Raw genomic sequence first — 20446 nt, 5'->3', positions numbered from 1 at the left:
TTAACGTGATGAAAAAAGAGAAAATTATAATTATAAATGGAATTGTACACATTATCTAACGATTTGGGTTTACGTAAAAAATTGTGTGATGTACTCTTTGCTAGAGTAGGGTCTCTATAGAGTCTATATTCTATTATCCCCTCCAAGAAGTTGGAAAGTCAAGAGCAAAGGGGAAAAAACATGGCTCTGCAATGTTATTGAGAAATTCAAAGCAGTTTGGTGTTACGCATTTAATTCTTTGACTATTTTAGAGAAGAAAGTTTATATTTTTTGTGGATTTGACTTTCTTTTTAAGTAAAGAATTTGTATAAGTGATTCGTGAAGTGAAAACGGAAGAAAGTAAAGAAACGAAAGGGTGAAAGAGCAAGAGAAAGAGAGAGAAAGAAAATGTATTCGATCAAGACGAGTCATTGTAAATGTCATGTATTTTGCAACAGGGAATGATTTACGAAATACTGAAAAGAAGTGACTTTAAAAAATTGATGTTGATAAAAATTAAGATCAGTCTGCAATAGTATCTGTAAGAATACAGACTACTCTTTCTACGAGTTTTTGGTTAGTGGTTACGATCATGACCATCTGGATGGTACCAGTCAGCTGTAACTCGTAACACGCGTTTACACGTGCAGTTTGTAATTCGTTTGATGATCATTGAGACATCTCATTCAAATCTAACCGTAATTCTTCATATACCGCAATTTACATGAAAAATGATCATTCCTGGTTCACGTTTGACGATGATATACGAACGGTTTATATCTTTTGATTTAAACGTACTACAAGCGCTATTCCAAATGCTGCCTGATCACTTCGATCTATTTGCGCTAGAAAAGTATTCCAAGAAATAATTTCCTGCACGTATACGTTGCGTTTGAATAAAAAAGAAATTTTGGACGGCCATGAAATGAAAATACGCTCGCGATGTATTTTACTTTTATGTTATTTTTAAACCACTGATGTAGAAAACAGTGCAGTGGTTGGTCAAAGCCTTGTAATCTCCGTCTTTGTCTATAGTTGAAAGATTATTCTTGGAATATATTTTAGGTGCTTGGCTTTAACATAATTAAATCTCTTAATTTTTAATATGCCTTTAGCAATCGTTCAAGTACTTTCTCACTTTCCTTGGTTACTGTAAAAGGGTGTATAACTTAAAATATTATATTTTTGTTTTATAGGTTTACAAGTTAAATAATTATATTGTAGAATTTGTATATTTGATTCCTTGGTATTGCAAGTCGGTAGTATTTCGTTGAATGTGTATAAGGATGTCACTAAAGTCTAAGCCAGTTGATTTTATTGAAACATGGAACGCATTGCGAGAGACTGTAGAGGGTGTAATAACATTATCCTATGTTCCACGTGCAATGTGGAACGATAGATTCAGGTACTTTGTCAAATATTGTTGATATTTAAAATATTGAAAGCGTATAAAGTTCATTTTAAGCATAAGCTTTATTTCATTTCAGTGATGTATATTCATTGTGTGTGGCATATCCAGAACCATTTGCGGATCAGTTGTATAATGAGACAAAAAGGTTTCTAGAAAATCATGTCTTCCAATTGTTAATAAAAGTTCGCGCCCAAGGTGAATCTGGTTTGCTACAGGCATATCATCAAGCCTGGACGAAATACTCGCAAGGCATCAATTATGTGGATCGCTTGTACTTATATTTAAACCAACAACACATTAAGAAACAGAAGGTTTCCGAGGCAGAACTTATTTACGGCACGTCTTCCGCTATGACTGCTGATTGCCAAGAACAAATGGAAATAGGAGAGCTTGGTTTAGATATTTGGAAAAAAAGAATGATTACACCGTTGAGAAAACAGCTTGTCTCTCTACTGTTAGAAAACATTCACGCAGATAGAACTGGTACAGCTCCTTCAGCTAGTACAGAAGTTATTTGCGGTGTTATACAAAGTTTCGTTCGAGTCGAGGAATATAAAATGAAGGGACAAGTAGAAGTAATGATTGTTGTTGAGTTATTCATTTAATTATACAATTTTCATTTGTTATAAAATTATTTTATATAGTATATATATACGTATAACATTTTAGCTGTATCAAGAAATTTTTGAAACCCCCTTCCTCGAAGCTTGCGGAGAATTTTATATGAGAGAGGCATCCGAGTTACTTCAACAATCGGATGTAACACATTATATGGAAAGAGTTACATGGAGACTCATTCAGGAAGAGCTTCGGGCTCATAAGTTTCTACATGCAAGTTCTATGCCTAAAGTACGTTTAGCATTTCGTATAATATATCAGGTGTTAATTTAAAATAGTTGATTGTTCGAGAGTAATATTTTTTAGGTAAGACAATGCTGTGAGGAAAAAATGATAGCTACACACATAGCCTGGCTTCACGCAGAAGCAGAAAGTATGATAGAAAATGAACGTAGAAGGGATTTAAGTCTTCTTTATCCATTGCTAAGGCCAATACCTTCGGGTTTAACACCGCTCTTACAAAAATTTACGCAGCACATTACTCAGCAAGGATTACAGGCGATCGGTTCTTTACAAGGAGAGAATGTAAGAAAATTATAATTGTGTTATTCGTAAAAATATTTCCTCGCTAAATGTGTGTAATTTGATATCCAAGGTACACATACAATTTGTGGAAAGCATGCTGGACGTGCATCACAAATATTCGGAATTGATTAAAGAGGTGTTCAGAGTTGATCAAGCTTTTATAACTGCCCTCGATAAAGCTTGTTCAGCCGTCATAAACCATAGGCCTGTTCCCCGGCAACCCGCAAGAGCGCCTGAACTAGTAAGTAACTTTGTCTGTATTTTAGTATTTCCTTCAAAGTTATTTTATCTACAATATTTTTTAATCCAGCTTGCTAAATACTGCGACTCTTTGTTGAAAAAATCTGCTAAAGCCACATCGGAAGGGGAAATAGAAGAGAAACTAGGACGTTGTATTACCGTGTTCAAATACCTCGACGATAAAGACGTTTTTCAAAAGTTTTACGCACGAATGTTAGCGAAGCGATTGATACATCAGCAGTCACAGTCAATGGATGCCGAAGAATCGATGATCGATCGATTAAAACAAGTTTGTGGCTACGAGTTTACGAACAAACTTCATCGAATGTTTACCGACATGTCGGTTTCGGCGGACTTAAATGCCAAATTTACGACCAGTTTACGAGAAGGAGATAGAGAAAATCAATTAGGCATCGGTTTTGTAGTGTACGTGTTACAAGCGGGCGCCTGGCCGTTAGGTCTACCACCATCGCCAGGACCGTTTGACATCCCTCAACAATTAGAAAAATCTATACAGGCCTTCGAAGCTTTCTATCGTGCGCAATTTAGCGGACGGAAACTCACCTGGTTACATTACCTTTGTCAAGGCGAGTTAAAGTTTAATTATTTAAAGAAGCCTTACTTGGTCACCGTGCAAACATACCAAATGGCTCTGCTTCTTCTTTTCGAACATTGCGATTCGATGCAGTGCAAGGAGGCTGCCGCATCGTTACGTTTGTCGCACGATCAACTAGTTAAACATGCAACTAGTCTAGTTGACTGTAAAATTTTGAAGAAATCAACGGAAGGAGAACTGGAGGAGGATACGGTTTTGTCTCTTAATTTTGATTACTACAACAAAAGAACAAAGTTTCGTATAACTGGTACGTTGCAGCGGGATGTACCACACGAAAGTCACGATACCGAGGCCACGCATCGCAGTGTCGACGACGATAGAAAATTGTACCTGCAAGCAGCTATAGTTCGTATTATGAAGAGTCGTAGGATTTTGAGACACAATCAACTCGTACAAGAGGTGAGATTTTATTTCGACATATTATTTCTCTGACAATCTCTAATTATTATCGTTCCAGGTACTAAGTCAATCTAAGGTTACATTTGCACCATCAATCGGTATGATCAAAAAATGTATCGAAGCCCTTATAGATAAGCAGTATATCGAACGTACGCCAAATAACGCAGATGAGTATTCGTACGTCGCATGATTTTATTGTATCATTTGTCACCATCATTAATTTATTTCGTTCAGGGTACTCTTTGATCATTCATGATATAAAAACATTTTCTAATGTTGGAATAAAACGATACATTACTACGGATCTTTTTTTTTTTTTTTTTTATCGAACATGCGTTTGATCTAATATAGAAGGAAACGATATTCTTATTAACGATACTCTCTAAACCGAATTGTTTGAAAGATCAGGGAAAGTAGCCTGAACTGCTTAATTGCTCCTAAATCAACAAATTAATAACTTAGTTGATTCAATGATTTGTAATATATGCGCACGGAATAAAGATGATGTTACTATTTTATGCTGGTACAGGTTTCATTGGTTGCTTTCCCAAGGATGAAAAGTTTGATTTTTTTATTTGATTGTAATGTACAATACAATTATCACTATTTACTTAAAGATTCATTGAATCCATAAGAAGAATAAATCTATATATTTTTACAAAATCTATATAACAATATTCCAGATACACTTTTGACTTTTAATTTTTTTTTTTGTCACATTATTAATAATAAGTCTTTGGTCCCTCGTTTTTCAATTACATTATACGCGTATATACCAGTTGAAACCGGTAATAACATATAACACTTTTTGCGGTTATATATTGCACGATACATGGTAAAATTCAGGTGATATTGCAAAGAATTGTTTGCACTATCCACTTTACCTTTAAAAAATATTATACATATAATGTAGTAAGGTATGTTACTGGTGAGACACTACATCATGAGTTTAGATTATTGTTATTAGGAACGCGGAGTTTTTAGTTGCAACAGTTCTGGATCTAGCAAAGGATTATCATCCGCTTCAGATTCCAATGGTTTGTTCATACTATTGACCACAAGAGGTGATGCTGTGGCTGTATTACTATATGGTGAAAATCCTGCCCATTCCATGCCAAGATATATAGGTGGAGGGCTACCCAACGGTGGTTCCAGTAACAAATGATCCGATTGTTGTTGTTGTTGCTGTTGCTGCTGCTGTTGTTGCTGTAATTCTTGACACTCCGAGGGTGGTAAATGGGAAGCCAAGTGAGTGGTTACTTTACACTGTTTTTCTTGTTTACGCCATTTCGCTCTTCTGTTTTGAAACCATACCTACAAACGATAGATTGACCAAAACGTATAACACTTTTATCGATTAAATTTTTTTCAAATAACAGAGAATATACTGGCTATTACCTGTACTCTGGCTTCTGTCAATTGGATACGTAGAGCAAGCTCTTCCCGAAAGAATACATCAGGATAGTGTGTCTTCTGAAAAGCTCTTTCCAATTCTTCCAATTGAAAATTCGTAAACGTAGTACGATATCTACGTTGTTTCCTTTTACCAACTCCGGACGACTGCCTGTCTTCGCTCCCAGGACTTGGTGAAAAGTCGTATGCTGCAATGCATCGATAACGGTATTGTTATCAAGTTTTTGTATGAAAGCAGTCGTACGACGACGTTACGAGGTAACTGAATCATTTCTCTACGAACTGAAACTTATTGCAAGTTGAAGGATTGTTCGCGACGATTGATCCAAGCATTGCGCTTAATCACATGATGACTTTTTACGTGGCGTAAAATGGTTCATAACTGTTAAACTGATTACCACTAACTCTATTTAAAACAACGGTTGCCGATTCACTTAATGCATTTAGCAATAATTTAATTGAGGACTGCCCCAACTTACGGAGCCGACAGGTAGAGAGTGGCAGTTAATTAAATCAGGTCTGGGGTGGCAGGGTGCACTTACAGAATTTTGTAGGAAAGCAAACCGAGGAAGATTGAGCGCCTATCAGACCAGCTAGAGCAGTCGACTGTAGATCTCCTCCAGGGTTGATCTCGTCAGGTGCTCCAGCAGAAGCGACGATCGCTCCAGTAGATACAAGAGGATCGCGCGGTGCACCCACTAAAAACAATTGTCTGCCACTTTCGTTCGCACTTTCGTCTTCTTCTTTTAAATCCATTGTAATACTTGGCTTCCGTCGTTTAATTAATTAAATATCGAATAGTTTGAAGCAAATGGTAGACCGATGAAGGATAGGCTAATGGTAATTGAATCACTACCAAGTTGAGAAGTTCGAGTGGATACCACCGCGACTCCGCAACTCTGCTATTTCTTTTCTCTTTTACTCCTTTTTTCCTTACACCTGTGCGATGTAGATAGGGTAGGGGATAGAGTATATTCAACGTGAACTCCCTCAAGAGGGGTAGTGAAGCCTCAAAAATGTATTGCTTATACACCACGAATCAATAGCATAGGTGTACGCTTGGCAAAAAGTTATATCCAGCTTTCCTTTATGTGCTTCTTAAATTTTATGAAAAATTAACGTTTCCTACTTTTATGTGTAGCGGCAACCGATTTTTTTTAATATCAACTTATGCAACAAGATACACTCGTGTCTAATTGCCTCGCGACAGTAGCAATTCTAAAGACAATTATTTAACGTCACTTCTTTTCATTAAGCATTTTTATTAAGATACGTTATCGGTTATGAAACTTATATAAAAAGAAAAGAAGCAAACGATTCGATACATACAATTTTCATACATTTCTTTATTAAACAAATGTAGTGTATCACAATATATATGTGTATATATATACATACAAAATCTACTAGATCTATTCAATAAATAAAAATGCAATGTGCTTAAAAAATACACGTTTCATGGTGTAAGCATTTCCACAATAATTCTATTAGGCTTATACAAAATTAAACTAATGATATTTGTTTCATTTACGAGAATGTGTGGAAAAACGCATTCAGCACAGTGCATATCACAGAGAGTGCATAAAGTAAATTGTTTGATATGATTATTATTATTATCATTTTTGGTATTCCATCCTGTATCGTTGTGAAGTTGGAATGAAACTTTTTAGACATAAAAAAGACGGACTCTGCTGGTAGAGACTAACAGGTCGTCGTCGAAAAATTTCGTTTCTATCACAACGTTGCCACTGATCACAGAGAAAAGAGAATTAATTAAAAATCAATGTACATATTTCGGATATAAACTTCGATTAAAGCGACTAAACTATGCGCTTACTTTAAAACATTGGCAGGCATCATTTGACTTTCTGGTGCAGCTTCGATTAAACTTTGCCAACTATTGGTACTGTTACGTATAACGAAACCAAATTCAAAGAACCATTCTTCTAAACAACGTCCTTTGAATAACACTTTTTGCTCTAACCTAAACCTTTCCATTGGTTCTGCAGAGCTAAAATTAATTTCCCGCGACACAGCTCGACATTTTAAAATCTTTTTCGGTACTCTTACTTCATGTTCAACGTCAGGTACGAATCTATAAATAATAAATTAGCCTTTTTAAATACACATCGCGTTCTTGAAAACATACGTCAAAACGTTTATAGGTTATAGCATACTTACAAATCTTCGTTAGCTTGCCATAATATTTTACCCTTATCAGCATCCCTTACAATCATCCAATTTCTATAATAAATGACAGTCAAGAAAAACAACTGTATATAAAATATAAAAACGAAATAAATACAATCAGTCTGATCATTCTATCGTTTAACCTAGAATTCTTGGCAATAGGGTACGTACTTTGATTATTTAGAAAAGGATACACTTGAAAGCCTTTTAATATATCCTCGGCCCGGGAAGGCATAATTACTTTCAAATGAAATCAATTACTTTTTATTACACAGGCACATAAATACAATATATCGTCTATAAACAGAGTAGTGAAATAACCACGGCGCTTCCATAAGAATATACTAAATACATATATGTATATGTGTATAGATAGGTACGTCGATTTAAAACGTATTTAATCATTCTTTGACGTTTGAGGAATAATGAACTCGGTTACGTTATGTTTAATTAAGTACTAAACACATAGGCAAGAAAGCGGTATTGCGGTAAAATTAATAAAAAATAGCGGGTACACATTTTAACGCGCGTCTCGACAGGCGATAATATAGTGGTTACAAAAATCGATATTTCTTAACATAATAGTATGAGTAAATTCGGCAGGCATTATTCTTTAAGAATCAATCATAAAAGTTCGATTCTCAATGGACCGAAACGAATAATTAATGTTTTTTGTATAGTTTGCATAACTTGCATACGCTACTCAAATTCTACTGCGCAGCTGTTCTGCGCATATCCGCGGCAACTCACTGCGCATGCGCAAATTCGTATCGCCTCTTCGCGCATTCTGCGATCCTACTATCAGCAGTACGGTTCAGACCGTAGGTTTGTGCACTACGCCGCGCCAAAAATCGTGCCACCTCTTCGCATATTCTGTGATCCTATTATCAGGAGTAAGTTTCAAATCCACCCTTCCCGATTATTTATAATTTTATCCTTTTTGAATAGATGAAACTCGTCTGTAGTCACTGATTACAGTACGCTATCATACTCGCGTATCGTACTATCATACTATTACATTAAGTAAGTTCAACAATATAGCCAACAATACAATAAATATTCTTATAAACATAAGTATATAATAATATCGATTAAATTTCAATAATTTTTTTCAATTTGATGCACCGTTCGCTGCTTACAATTAGTTAAGCTCGACTTGTAACTCGTCGATATGTATTAAATAATATTAAAAGAAGTCTACGCGGTTGCTCCTTGAATGAAACGTGTCGAATAAAAAGATAAGGGAAGGGATATATCATTAACGATGCGCCTGGTATTACTCCCGCTGCGAGAATACAAAATAAAAAAGCAACGAAAGAAAAGGATTGACGGGTGACTCTGGTTAACTTTTCGAAGACCAGAAAAGTCTGCTCCATCGAGACTTGGACTGCCGTGTCTCCCAGTCAATGCAATAACTCTGAATATCGTTTTAAAGTTCCTGCTATGCGTTTACGGCGATCGTCGACGGTACATTAAAAGAATATTAATCTCGGGACACGGTACAATTTCATTCGTTTCGAAACGACTACGAAAAGCAGTCTGAAGCGGTGCAGTGGCGATGAATTAGAAGCACACGAAACTCTCGACGAGTTTCACAATGATACGAGCGAGCGCGAACGAGTTTCGATATTCGTAATGAGACGGTGGCGCGCTTAATTAATTGGAAGCCGTGAGTGTACATTAATTTTCCCGTCGTTACACAGATTGAAATATTAAACGTCGTTTTACACCTTGCTACAAGGAGAGCTCAACGTATCCATCTGAATGTTTAAATTCTAAATTGATCATAACATTTCTGATTCGCCGATAATCTATGTAATCGATTATAGAAACATAGATATACGTAGCGATTTGCAAAAGTTTTTTTTTCCATTCAACTATATATGTAAGTATACTGCGGTTACTAGGGGAGAAACGGTAGGTCGTGGAATTAGCATTCACTGACCCGATTGAGGGTCAGCCATCTACTCTCAGCCGTCGAATATTCTGCCAACATGTAGAAGAGGTTGTTTTTTTTCCTGATTACAGTACTGGTGTATACATTTCGTCGCATCCTTCTTCCGCAAGATTTTTTAAACGATCAATAGGAACTAGATACATATTTTCTTCATTTCTATCGCAGACATCGTCTGGTACAAGTGGATCCTGGAATCAGAGCGAAATGATTAAATAAAATCAAATCATAGAGAGAGTATACATATAGTATATAGTATACAGAGTAGAGATGGAGAAATAGAGAAAAGAAATATTGACAAAAGGAAGGTACGTTAGTCTGGTGGTTAGCATACTTAAACAGCCACCACCCCAGAAACTCTTTATAGGTTAAAAGGGCAAAGCTTTTTGTCACAGACCGAATAGGGAGAAGCGAAAAGAAGGACTTGGACAAATTTCATATTACGTTTCACCAATACATATATATGATTCACTCGTGCGACGAGTGGATGAAAACTAGGGAAACGGAAAACCCGCTGGATACAAAGAAATATGCATAATTTCTCTCTTCTTTTTCTTCTTTATTTTTTTTCTATTTTATGCGCTTTATACGCGCCATGTACTCTTTTTTTACGGATTGTACAGCGAATGTTCATCTCGGTACCAGTAGCACTTGCTCTCACATGTACACGTCGCCAGATCGAATGTATATAGATGTATATACCTCTCTTTCTCCCTCTACATATATGTATATATATATAAATACATATGTATATGTAGGTCTCTGCAGGAGTGCAGCAAACGGGACGATGGAAGTTCCAGGGGATGAGGACATTGAGGTGCTGCTCTCTCTCTGTCTCGCGCATAGATCTAGTTCCAAGTACCACTACGTGCGCATCCAGCTGCTAGCGGTAGACTCGAAACGAATCACCCAAAACGTATAAAACGGATAAGTTCAGATATTTCTAACTAACAATAACTAATAATTAGATTTTATAGATTCTTCAAATCTGAAAAATCCCAAACTAATTATTATGTTTTTTTTAAATTGACAAAGTTTGGCATAGATTATTAAACATCATTTTGTATGTACAACTTATTACCATGTAATACATTTAAACCTTTCAAAGTTTTCGAAACGTTTTTGAATTGAAATCAATTCGAGTACCGTTGTGTGAGCAAATTGTTGAAAAATTTGCAAGAAAAAGGGTCAAATACCCATCGTTAGTGGATTCACGTATGTTCGCTACCGCTGACTACCACCGAGGCACACTTACGTCAGCGCAACCCTGTATGCGGTGTGCACCCTTTTCCACATAGCAGCGCGAGCAGTGTGCTGCAGCTGCAGCTGCAGCAGCAGCAGACCTACCTCTTTTCTCTGTGTACGTAGCATCCTTGGTGGAGGGCGCGAGATTGGTGGCACCCCAGTGACGTCAGAGCTGATCGTCAGGCGCAAACTGAGGGTTGCCCACCATATACGTCAGAATGACGAGCCGATAAACTACCTATCAGGCTTTTCTACGGCGGGCGGGCCAACGGTCTTGGGGTAAACATTCTTTACAATTCTTTTCGATTAGTTTTCTCTTTTTTTTTTTTTTACTTCATAACGCGTTACGATTTACGAAAGCTGAAACATGTGTTGAAATAATAAAAAATGAGACAAAGTTACGAGGTAGTGGTCGTTTAAATTGTAACTTACTGGGTTGTGGTTTCCAGGTGACCGCCGTTGGTTTAGCCGGCGATGGCGAATTCGACGGGGTCGACGGTCGACGGCATCGGCGTCGGTGTCGGCGAAAACGACGGTACGACAGGTGTGACCGGTGGTGGGCCTAGGAATCCTTTGATCTGCGGCGTCTGCCATGACTATTTCAACGAGCCTTGTCTGCTATCCTGCTTTCACACCTTTTGTGCCCGTTGCATCCGTGGCCCTCATCTTGAGGGAAAGGTCTCCTGTCCCATCTGCGGGTAGATAACAACGACTGTTATTGCATGGCGTCCTTAGGGTGGGTGACGATCCCAGGTCTGGGTTAGGTTCGGCTACTCTATGCATGTTATTGTATCTCCTACTAGTTCAAGTGTTTCTCTCAACTTTCTATCAAGTACGATGAAGAAATGCTTTAAATTTTGGATACGTATAATTAATAATGATCTATTAACTTAATATATTGGAAAACTATAAGTTGTAAAGTTTATATAGTTGCTTTACTTTAAATCATAATAGTAAATGCATCATTTTATGTCACTAATGTCAAATTGTAAGCACACCATAAATGATTACACGTTTCCTTATGTTGAGAAGTTTGCACGATTCATGATGTACAAAGAATTATTTCATTCTTATCGTGTCTTTTATCCAAGCCATCTGTTCTACTATGATTCATTGAAATACTTTGTTCTTTGTATTGCTTCTATAAAATTTTCCTTTCCTGATTTACAACTTACCACTTTGCAAGGTTCAAACTATTACTTTTGTCTGCTTAGTTTTCAATAGTTTTAACTTTGCCCAGTTTCCATAAATTGTAAAATACATTTCTGTACATAGGCAACAGACACAATTAAAAGATGGGGCACAACTACCACCAGCCGATCACTTGATACGTCAGCTAGTTGAGTTGGCAAATTCAGAGAATCCACCTTGTGCCAACTGTGATAAACGTGATAAGTCTACCATGTTCTTTTGTACAACATGCGGTACGTAGTTTAAATTATTATGATCGTATAAAAATTATGATATTATGTAACGTATAAGCGGTAACAATGTTAGAAATCTAAAGTCTCTTTGAAATTCAGGGCAAGCACTCTGTACACACTGCAGAGAGCACACTCACCGTGCAAAGATGTTTTCTGCTCACGAGGTGTTGCATATGAGCAAATGCGCCAAGGATACGCAACGTCGTTGCTCTACCCATGGAGAACAGTACATAATGTATAGCCAAAGTGCCAAGTGTATGCTCTGCGCCACATGTTTTCGCGATACACCCGCGGACGCGAGGCTTCATTGTATCGACATTGAAAGTGCCTGGCAGCAGGCATCGAAAAAGATGGAACGGGCGGTTAATTCGATCTGCGAGCTGCAGGCTGGCGTACGGGACGGGGTGTTGGCCCTAAAATCGCAACTAGACGAACTACGACACAGTCTGGATTCCGAGAAAAGGGCACTGAATTCGTTTTGTCAGGGAATGCAGGAAGCCATTACGAAAACCCACAACAACGTATTGGCAGAGCTGCAGCAACAATTCGAGACGAAAGAAAGAATGGTCTGTAGCCAGCTGTTTTCTCTAGGTTCCGCGTTTCCTGTCCTACAGACGCATTTGATGCTGTGCACCGCGTTCACCGGCGGTGCGACCAAGTATCAGTTTCTCGAGTTAGCTCATCCGATGCTGGAGCGATTGAGTCGCGTTGCCCAATTGGGATATCCTTCGAGGCCACCTTTGCTAACTGCTCACCTCAAGACCAACTACAAAAATGAATTTTCTCGCGCATTGCAGCCTTACATAGGTCAGGCACAGACCCCGAAAGAATCGTTGTACGATCAAACTCATTCGTTGGTTCAACAAGATCCACCAGTGATGCAGCAGGTATCTACAAGCATTTTAGCCTGGCCACCTCTCGATTACGAATTCCATTTTTACGTTCATATTACAAGTTTTTTTTTTCATTGCATTTCTCACGCACACTTCTGTGTAAGTATTTTTGTTTATAGAATTTTTTACTCGATATACGATGTACATATAATGTGGCTTGTACTTACAATTAATCGTATGGTGGTAGATAGTAGTCAGTTTAGATACAGTCATTCTCGTAGATATAATCAAATTCTGGACAAAAAAAAGAAAGAGAAAAACAGAAATATATAAATTATACAAATTTTCGTTTCCTGTTAGTTTATTAGCCGAATACGATAGTCGGTATTGGACAGTTTATTCATTACCGCGTATACGTGCAAGAAATTCTTTCTTTCTTTTCAAGCAGAGTAGCAAGTCGTCTCAGAAGATTTCGTCGAAGAGCGGAACTGATAGCGGACCGTTTTCCAAACACTGTAGAACATTTGATACCCAATTAAACGAATTGAATCAACAGTTAATGATGGTAAAGGAACGTTTAGAGGAACTTCATCGTGACGTAGCACTTTTGAGAAGAGCTAATACTCCTCCGTTGGGTACGCGTTACGAGCATGTAGCTAGAGATTGTAAAGTATTGGAGCAACAATTGGAGCATCAGCAGATGGAATTAGAACGACTTAGAAACGTGTTTGACGCATTATGGGATGAACAGCTATGTAGAATTCAGATGGAAAAAGAAATATTTCATTCTCAGGTATTATCGTTTTCTCTTTGCAATTTTTATATTTTTTATTCTAAGAACGTAATAATCGATCGTTTTTCTACCTATCTAGATGAACGATATAATGTCGTTGAGGAGTCAAGTGAAACAGCTGCAGAACCTTGCTCAACAATTAGAACCTTTCGTGAAATCCTTCTCTTCCGGTGTTAATGCTGGTGAAATAAGCATGACAGCTTCTGACGCGGCCAGTACTCAACATTTGCAAGCGTTGCTTGATCATCTGTCACGCTTGCAGATGCAGGAACCGTCGCAACAACAAACTCAGGCTCCGATCAAGGATCACCGACATTCTCGCACCACTGCCACCAGTGCTGATAATGCACTCTATATGAAAGGTATATCATTCCCTTTGTTAAGTTTTCTTTAAACCGTTGCTAGATTGTACGCAAACTGTCTGTAACAGAGAACAAAGAGATACCGACGCGTTGTCGTACACCATCCAGTATTGGAGCTGTTTTGGACTCGAGCGGCAACATCATAGTATACGGTTCAGCGAAATCCTCGGAACAAAAAAGAAGCGTTCTTAGCCAATTGATCGAGAAAACTAGGAATAAAGAAGATCGCAAAAAGTCACCGGGTCGAGAAGAGGGTCGCGATCGCAGTCAAAGTCGACGATCGAGAAAATCTCCGGACAGCACGAAACCCAAGACACCGCCTGGTCATTCGTCCGTTAACAAAGTACGTTCTTTGTATCGTTCTCTGAAAGGTGGTAGCGGTGACACATCCGCCGAGGGACTCGATCAACCGGAAAGATGTACAGATTCTCAGCAACCACAGTCGCACACGACTGGTAAGAACAAATTCGTGAGGATTGTATGCATGAGTAAGTAGTGTTCAGTAGCTAACGAAGGGATACACCTGGAATGAAACACAATTGCGATTTCAGATTACTCGACAAATCAAAGAATTATGTAGATAAAAAAAATATATATATATATACACGTACATACATATACACAAATTAATGTAAATAAAATCCTGATTAATGCAGACAAGAATTATTATATACTTCGTATCGCGCCCAATTCAGGATCGACGAGTTAAATTACAATCGTTAATTAATTTCACGCTCTCGGCAATCAAAGTGATAATGGAGTACTTTAGTGACGACAAAATCCACCGTTTGTCTTCCTTTGTAAAAGCTATTCGATTCCCCTTCTCGACGCATCGGTGATCAATTAGAAACCTGACCTAGTTTCACGGAAATCAAATAACGATCGAATGGAAAATGTTGCATGGCTACGGTTAAAATACATACCTTTTTTCCAGATAACTATTGGCCTCGGTACTTTACTTTCTAACACTCTATAACAGATATATTTTCGAACATATTCTCAATTAGAAAATAGAACGTAGAACGTCGCAGAACGTAAAAGGTATTCGTACTTTCTGAAATGATTTCTGTGCTTCTGACGAGCAGGCGAGGAAGGGGAATATCAACGAATATCAGAGGCTTCGAGCATTGGGGAGGCTAAGAAGCGTGTCCAGGCTCAGGTGCACGCGGTTCCTGACGAACAACCAATTCCAACTGGCAAAGGAGCGAAAGTGTACCCAGCCAGTGACTCGGAGGACGTGTTCTATGTGGAGGAGAAGGCGTCGATGGAGGTGAGAAGACGTCGAAGAGCGAGCTGCGACAGTCTAAGCACCACCGGTTCAGGAAGCAGACGGTCGAGCATTGCTGATGGGACGGTAGGTCAATCCGCGCAGCAGGATCCGAGGAAAACACTGGTACTTTTGATCGGATCTACACCGAAGTCGTCGTCTCTGGTTCAGAAGCAGCGTTCCTGGGAAACGTTTCCACGGCCGAAAAGCAAACGCAGCGTGACGAGCAGCGAGGGTGCTGCCTCGTCCCTTAGTCAATTGAAGAAAACGGATAGCTTCGAGGGACACGAAGAAACGGTGAAAACTTTGGTCGCAGCCGTGCAAGAAACTAGGTCTCATCTACGTCATCATCATATGCATCATCATCGTCATCATCGGAAGAGCAAGACGAATTAAAAGTTATTCTGGTTCCGATCAGAATACGGTGAAAGAAATTCAATCAAGGAGCTTTTCTATAGAGGTATCCAGGTCAGATAGTCAAGACGGCAGAAAATAGATGTTTCTTTCAGGCATTCTAGAAATGAATCAAATGAAAAGAAGTATTTATTAGAGATTGCGAATAGTTTCTTGGCTATCTGGAAGGGAGTCGAAGATCCTCCAAATAATGTCTAGCATACATTGGGGAAAGTATTGTCGATGGACTGTATTTTATCGATCGTTAGAATATTCTTATTCGTAGAACAATATCATTCAGCGAAAGGATACTACGAATATCTTTTTATTCGTTTCGAAAAGAAATATTTTCAGCGTTTTATTAGCAGTATTATTATCAAGAAAAGGGCATTCGTTATGATGTATTACAGGCGGAGGACGATCGTTAAGAATGAACCAGAGATTCGTTTGTCGTTTAAACTGTCATTAAAAGGTATTTGTATTTTACAAGTACACTTTTTTACTGTTACTTTCGCGAATATCGCGAAATTTTGGAGTTTCTTTTGCCTGAGTCTGGACCAAGCGTTTTCATCATTTGTATCGCATCTTATCCAATTCCTCGTGATTTCTAGTCCCATGTATGTCTGGTCGGAGTTGTTTCAGGGTCAGTCAGCCTTTGATATAGAGCAATTTTCGATTTTTTTATTAAATAGCGTTTTGATCGCATTTTGAAACGCCGATGGTCATAATATCGCCGCTGCCAATAGAGAAATAATATATAAGAAGTACATATATATATATATATAAACGAAACGAAAAGAAAATGAAAAGAAAAAAAAAGGGAAATGGAAATAAATACGTTGATACTCTTTATTGTTGATGCAATCCTTCAATTGATGATCGATGCATTTTCAAAGAAATGCTCGACAATTAGGATTAATGCGATACGTTTTTTGTCGAACGCACTATGTATGAATAAATACAAAGAGAGTTAGGACTAATTAAATATTATTAACGAAAGGAAAGAAAATAAGGAAAGAATTTCCCATAATGCTCAAATCGCGCGTTTTCTTCTTCCCGATTTTTAGAATCGGTTTAGGTGGAATTTCATAAGACGAAACGATCTCTAACTGATTCGTTATAATTAAAGTTTATATGTAATACCTTCAAAGGTACTTTATACAATGGTATACCGAGTCGTAACGTCGCGCAACGGAAAAATTATTGTACATGATAAAATGATTCTTTTTGAAGGAGAGAAAAAATAGCCTAATTATAAACATACTCGTAACTGCCAGTTGCACGGGGATCCATCGTTTACATTTTAATACATCCTTCCAACGGGATGTATTTAACTGTGAAAGATTTTTTTTTTTACAATTACACGTTCGATCATCGAATATCACGTAATTGTACTGTTGAAACGAAGGTTCCTCGTGGAAGTTAATACGATCGTTATTGTTCGTTTTTTCAACGATTGAATGATCATAATCTTCGTACTGATCATGAGAATGTTACAATTATAGCAAGTGTACACGGTTAATCATGTATCAGAAATGTCGAATTACTAATGATAGAGAAATATATAACTTATGAAGTATGAAAATCGTTCAGCTGTTGCTAGATGTTTCCAATTTTCTCCGTTCCTCAGTGTATCATAAAGTATAAGCACTTCTTTTAATTTATACCGTGGTATCACAATTCTGTTGCATTAAGTTCGCTTATATTATTATTTTTATGTTAATAAAATGTGGGATAATTTTCAAATATTTAATTTACATCTTTCAATAAGTATTTTGTGTACACTAGTATAAGCGTAAAAAATATTAGATTTTCTTTCACTTCTATCTTATTTCTATTTTTAAATATGTACATAGTATTTACTACTAAAAGAAAAAAAAATCATAAACTGTTGTTGCATTTACTTACAGAAAAATTTATAAGGAACAAAATTATTTACATTTACAGGTCAGGTGAATTGTACAAAAGTTAATTTGTATAGATTAAGCTACAATAATGATACTTTATCTTTTATTATTTTATAATTTCCTTCATCTTTTCGGAATTATTTGTACTTAAAAGCTCTTCGTTCAATAATTCAGATTGTTCGTTTAATACAATATTTCTATCAACATTCGACGATGAGCTATTTGTCGGGTAATTCAGTAAGCTCAAAATAATTTCACTTTCGTCAGTTGTTATAAATGTATATAATGCACTTTGAAATTGATGTAATAGACGTACTAATTCAATTTGATTAATATTTTTGCTAACGTTTAATGATCTTTCAAAAGGATTATAAATATAAATTGGAGAATTCTCCTTTTTCTCTTTGATTTTTCCTTCTCGAACACAAATTGCTTGCACTTTAAAATCAAACTCGCTGTAATACTTAAAGAATCCATACAAAAGTTTGTCCAGACCTTCGTTATTGCTAGATGAAAATTTCTTCGCCCAAGAAGTATCAACATGTTTTACCTCTTTACCTAAAAACCATATAATATTTAATATAAATAAAGTATAAAAAGCATCGTTACTATCTTCATACCTACTTGTATAAGGGAGTAAATTGTTTAAAGGAGGCAATATATTCTTTATCTGCAAATAAAATATTACTAAAAGAGTAAGAGAGAAATTTGTAATCCAATGACCTGGATTATCCCTTGTTATTTGTTGAACTTTCGCCCATTTACGAACGGTACAAACAAGCGGTCTAACACGACTATCCAACTCTGCGTAAGTATATAACATTTCAGACATACACAACGCGATCCTACAAAAGTAACAATTATGGTATTACAGCTCGCAAGGAAGTAATTACATTTTTATGAGAAAGTAATTACTGCATACGTGTTGGTACTACTAAGGTCACATTGTACGTTTGTAGTGTAGTTAGTGAATTTAATTATTGGAACCCGAGCTTCAAGAATGCTTCTGATGCTCCTAATACCAGGAATACATGTTTTCATTAATACAGACACTGTTTCTAAGAATTCTCGTTGCTTCAGTTTATCACTAAAGGTCACAGTTTGTGTGAGAAAATGAAATGATTTTGGTTTCTGAAAAGAAATTTACTAAAACTAGTTTTTATGAAAGCTAAAGAAAAACAATGGTAGTAATATAAGAATATGAAGGGGTAGTATGCTTACTTGTCCAGGTTTAGAAAGATTAAATGATCTACATACTAAATCAAGATCACATCCTTTCTGACCGAAACCATTCACAGACGAGCCAAACGGCACGACATATAAATTCATAAATAATCTAGACAAATAATACGTCAGTTGTTCGGCGGTATAAAATCTCAATCTAAAATCTAACTCTGAAATTGTCAATATATCATAAAGGGAGACCATTTGTTCTGACACCTACAAAATGAAAAAAAAAATGTTTACTGTTGTCCATAAAAATACATATTTACCTGATATAACAATATATTACAGTTTTCAGTGGTTTCAGCTTGTTGGCAATTTTTGATGGTGTTGTAAGGAAACATTTAGGGTAGGTAGAAACTTCGTTCAACGCGTGTGTATTATTGTAATCAGAACCTGCTGCACGAGTGTATATAAACAATGGTGATACTGTACAAACAGTTTCAGCATTGTTTGTAAATTTATTTGTACGATTCCTAAGTTCTTGTATATTATCACTCTGCTCAAATTCTATTAAAATAAAACGCTGAAACAAGTAACATCACAATCTATACAACAGATACACATTTGAATTTGTAAACTTAAAATTGTAGTTTTTTTAAAAAAGAAGTATATATCTTATAAATCTAGTCCAAAATTGGTAAAAAGACTTACATACCTGATTATCTAGGGTAGTGTAAGGAAATACATTTAAAATCTTTCCATGATTTGAACAAAAGTGATAAAGCTTAGAAGCAATATTAAACGACTGCACTTTTACTATAATGCTCCTGTGCGCTTGATCACGTCTGTATGCAATCATCTCACTGAACGTTTGATTACCTATAAAAAAGATATCATTCCATTTACATTAATTAAATCTCAACAATTACACATTACAATTGCCTGTATGGTAAAAGTGAAAAATTATCATTACTGGGACCTATCACCTACAAAAGCATTCTAATAGTATCGCTTTACAAAATTAGTTTAATAATTCTTCTAACAAATGAAAATAACAAAGAAAGTAAAGCAGTAGATAAACTTAATTCGAAAAATATATTTTAAGACAAAATAAAGAAAAAATGATCAAGCAATAAGAACAGCGTGATTAAGGTTATTAAATGAACGCCGATTTTTACATCGTACCAGGAAAAGCTGCCGATCCCACTTTTGAACCAGGTAATTGTGATACAAATCTCGTTGTTTTTGTTACACATTTACAATAAAATGTGTTTAACAAAGGGCAAATATTTACACGATGGGCAAGCGCCATTTTTGTATTAATTACTCCCCGGTGTAGCACATGGTGTAAACACCCATGCATACTCCAAATATGTATAGCCACGAGCACGCTCGGGTCTGACCCCGCGAGCCAATAGGCATTATGCCTAATTCATAAGAGGCGCGAAATGCACCCTTATACGCCATTATCAGAGGGAAATTATGAAAAGGAAGAGAACAAAATTTTCTCAGCAAACAGTTAATCGCTAAAGCGAGTAGGTTCAGATTTATTCACCGAGGGATGCAGATCTACCTACGAAACATACGTATACTCTTATTTTATTTTCTGTGTTCATTTAATTTGCTGTATTTATCTTCTTAGCTTATTGATTAAACTCATTAGGAAGACGAACGTGCTGATTTTATTACTCCTGTGTGCATCCTTTATAT

General features: G+C 36.7%; 5 protein-coding genes and 1 long non-coding RNA gene across 25 annotated transcripts; 2 read left to right on the top strand and 4 right to left on the bottom strand.

The window, feature by feature from the left end:
• Nucleotides 1-125: 125 nt before the first annotated feature.
• LOC114874168 (cullin-2) lies at nucleotides 126-4306 on the top strand. Of its 6 annotated transcripts, none has more exons than XM_029183195.2 (8): nucleotides 126-555; nucleotides 1176-1384; nucleotides 1467-1977; nucleotides 2060-2239; nucleotides 2315-2533; nucleotides 2604-2774; nucleotides 2844-3788; nucleotides 3847-4306. In XM_029183195.2, exons 2-8 carry the CDS (start codon nucleotides 1254-1256, stop codon nucleotides 3976-3978), a joined length of 2289 nt encoding a protein of 762 aa, XP_029039028.1. In that variant the 5' UTR covers nucleotides 126-555; nucleotides 1176-1253; the 3' UTR covers nucleotides 3979-4306. The 6 variants fall into 6 exon arrangements, with proteins under 6 accessions (XP_029039028.1, XP_029039030.1, XP_029039029.1 ...); XM_029183197.2 differs by having other exon boundaries at nucleotides 126-632; XM_029183196.2 differs by having other exon boundaries at nucleotides 126-677.
• LOC114874173 (homeobox protein ARX-like) lies at nucleotides 4065-6425 on the bottom strand. 2 transcript variants are annotated; one of them, XM_029183207.2, is made up of 3 exons: nucleotides 5744-6425; nucleotides 5187-5389; nucleotides 4065-5102 (listed from the first exon to the last, which is right to left on the bottom strand). In XM_029183207.2, the coding sequence occupies exons 1-3, from the start codon at nucleotides 5955-5957 to the stop codon at nucleotides 4752-4754; spliced, it is 768 nt and encodes a 255-aa protein (XP_029039040.1). In that variant the 5' UTR covers nucleotides 5958-6425; the 3' UTR covers nucleotides 4065-4751. The 2 variants fall into 2 exon arrangements, 1 of the variants encoding a protein (XP_029039040.1); XR_006829764.1 differs by lacking the exon at nucleotides 4065-5102 and having other exon boundaries at nucleotides 5310-5389; nucleotides 5485-5837.
• A 93-nt stretch (nucleotides 6426-6518) lies between these two features.
• On the bottom strand, nucleotides 6519-7678 carry LOC114874176 (retinal rod rhodopsin-sensitive cGMP 3',5'-cyclic phosphodiesterase subunit delta). Of its 3 annotated transcripts, none has more exons than XM_029183213.2 (4): nucleotides 7586-7678; nucleotides 7383-7445; nucleotides 7039-7296; nucleotides 6519-6949 (listed from the first exon to the last, which is right to left on the bottom strand). In XM_029183213.2, the coding sequence occupies exons 1-4, from the start codon at nucleotides 7624-7626 to the stop codon at nucleotides 6868-6870; spliced, it is 444 nt and encodes a 147-aa protein (XP_029039046.1). In that variant the 5' UTR covers nucleotides 7627-7678; the 3' UTR covers nucleotides 6519-6867. The 3 variants fall into 3 exon arrangements, with proteins under 3 accessions (XP_029039046.1, XP_029039047.1, XP_029039048.1); XM_029183214.1 differs by having other exon boundaries at nucleotides 7563-7653; XM_029183215.2 differs by having other exon boundaries at nucleotides 7383-7474; nucleotides 7563-7629.
• Nucleotides 7679-8203: 525 nt separating this feature from the next.
• Nucleotides 8204-17451, top strand: LOC114874167 (RING finger protein 207-like). Of its 11 annotated transcripts, none has more exons than XM_046287368.1 (10): nucleotides 8521-9276; nucleotides 9420-9653; nucleotides 10104-10869; nucleotides 11040-11288; nucleotides 11866-12014; nucleotides 12114-12901; nucleotides 13293-13640; nucleotides 13720-14002; nucleotides 14071-14490; nucleotides 15088-17451. In XM_046287368.1, exons 4-10 carry the CDS (start codon nucleotides 11065-11067, stop codon nucleotides 15663-15665), a joined length of 2790 nt encoding a protein of 929 aa, XP_046143324.1. In that variant the 5' UTR covers nucleotides 8521-9276; nucleotides 9420-9653; nucleotides 10104-10869; nucleotides 11040-11064; the 3' UTR covers nucleotides 15666-17451. The 11 variants fall into 11 exon arrangements, with proteins under 11 accessions (XP_046143323.1, XP_046143324.1, XP_046143327.1 ...); XM_046287371.1 differs by lacking the exon at nucleotides 8521-9276 and having other exon boundaries at nucleotides 9529-9653; nucleotides 10104-10261; nucleotides 10714-10869; XM_046287375.1 differs by lacking the exon at nucleotides 8521-9276 and having other exon boundaries at nucleotides 9529-9653; nucleotides 15088-15356; nucleotides 15441-17451.
• Nucleotides 14462-15131, bottom strand: LOC114874177. The gene is made up of 3 exons (XR_003789055.1): nucleotides 15054-15131; nucleotides 14926-14972; nucleotides 14462-14525 (listed from the first exon to the last, which is right to left on the bottom strand). It is a non-coding gene; the product is annotated as an uncharacterized LOC114874177 (long non-coding RNA).
• A 95-nt stretch (nucleotides 17452-17546) lies between the features above and the next one.
• LOC114874178 (poly(A) RNA polymerase, mitochondrial) lies at nucleotides 17547-20140 on the bottom strand. Of its 2 annotated transcripts, none has more exons than XM_029183216.2 (7): nucleotides 19922-20140; nucleotides 19452-19615; nucleotides 19083-19319; nucleotides 18791-19009; nucleotides 18492-18700; nucleotides 18194-18414; nucleotides 17547-18127 (listed from the first exon to the last, which is right to left on the bottom strand). In XM_029183216.2, exons 1-7 carry the CDS (start codon nucleotides 20097-20099, stop codon nucleotides 17676-17678), a joined length of 1680 nt encoding a protein of 559 aa, XP_029039049.1. In that variant the 5' UTR covers nucleotides 20100-20140; the 3' UTR covers nucleotides 17547-17675. The 2 variants fall into 2 exon arrangements, with proteins under 2 accessions (XP_029039049.1, XP_029039052.1); XM_029183219.2 differs by having other exon boundaries at nucleotides 18040-18127; nucleotides 18190-18414.
• Nucleotides 20141-20446: the final 306 nt, after the last annotated feature.

The sequence above is a fragment of the Osmia bicornis genome, chromosome 10 (genome assembly GCF_907164935.1).
Source record: "Osmia bicornis bicornis chromosome 10, iOsmBic2.1, whole genome shotgun sequence".
Taxonomy (NCBI): domain Eukaryota; kingdom Metazoa; phylum Arthropoda; class Insecta; order Hymenoptera; family Megachilidae; genus Osmia; species Osmia bicornis.
Note: the sequence above shows the minus strand (reverse complement) of the source record. Positions and strands in the feature narration are given on the sequence as shown.

What these genes read in the sequence shown, in the direction of transcription:
- LOC114874168 (XM_029183195.2), top strand. Translation starts at nt 1,254, where the DNA reads ATGTGTATAAGGATGTCACTAAAGTCTAAGCCAGTTGATTTTATTGAA. An exon ending in ATGTGGAACGATAGATTCAG is followed by an intron (nt 1,385 to 1,466) that starts GTACTTTGTCAA and finishes ATTTCATTTCAG; the next exon opens with TGATGTATATTCATTGTGTG. An exon ending in AAGTAGAAGTAATGATTGTT is followed by an intron (nt 1,978 to 2,059) that starts GTTGAGTTATTC and finishes ATAACATTTTAG; the next exon opens with CTGTATCAAGAAATTTTTGA.
- LOC114874173 (XM_029183207.2), bottom strand. Translation starts at nt 5,957, where the DNA reads ATGGATTTAAAAGAAGAAGACGAAAGTGCGAACGAAAGTGGCAGACAA. An exon ending in TTGCTTTCCTACAAAATTCT is followed by an intron (nt 5,390 to 5,743) that starts GTAAGTGCACCC and finishes GATGCATTGCAG; the next exon opens with CATACGACTTTTCACCAAGT. An exon ending in TGACAGAAGCCAGAGTACAG is followed by an intron (nt 5,103 to 5,186) that starts GTAATAGCCAGT and finishes TATCGTTTGTAG; the next exon opens with GTATGGTTTCAAAACAGAAG.
- LOC114874176 (XM_029183213.2), bottom strand. Translation starts at nt 7,626, where the DNA reads ATGCCTTCCCGGGCCGAGGATATATTAAAAGGCTTTCAAGT. An exon ending in ATATTAAAAGGCTTTCAAGT is followed by an intron (nt 7,446 to 7,585) that starts GTATCCTTTTCT and finishes CATTTATTATAG; the next exon opens with AAATTGGATGATTGTAAGGG. An exon ending in ATGCCTGCCAATGTTTTAAA is followed by an intron (nt 6,950 to 7,038) that starts GTAAGCGCATAG and finishes CTCTGTGATCAG; the next exon opens with TGGCAACGTTGTGATAGAAA.
- LOC114874167 (XM_046287367.1), top strand. Translation starts at nt 11,065, where the DNA reads ATGGCGAATTCGACGGGGTCGACGGTCGACGGCATCGGCGTCGGTGTC. An exon ending in GTCTCCTGTCCCATCTGCGG is followed by an intron (nt 11,289 to 11,865) that starts GTAGATAACAAC and finishes TTCTGTACATAG; the next exon opens with GCAACAGACACAATTAAAAG. An exon ending in CGTGAGGATTGTATGCATGA is followed by an intron (nt 14,491 to 15,087) that starts GTAAGTAGTGTT and finishes TCTGACGAGCAG; the next exon opens with GCGAGGAAGGGGAATATCAA.
- LOC114874178 (XM_029183216.2), bottom strand. Translation starts at nt 20,099, where the DNA reads ATGCATGGGTGTTTACACCATGTGCTACACCGGGGAGTAATTAATACA. An exon ending in ACACTACCCTAGATAATCAG is followed by an intron (nt 19,320 to 19,451) that starts GTATGTAAGTCT and finishes TACTTGTTTCAG; the next exon opens with CGTTTTATTTTAATAGAATT. An exon ending in GACCTTAGTAGTACCAACAC is followed by an intron (nt 18,415 to 18,491) that starts GTATGCAGTAAT and finishes TTACTTTTGTAG; the next exon opens with GATCGCGTTGTGTATGTCTG.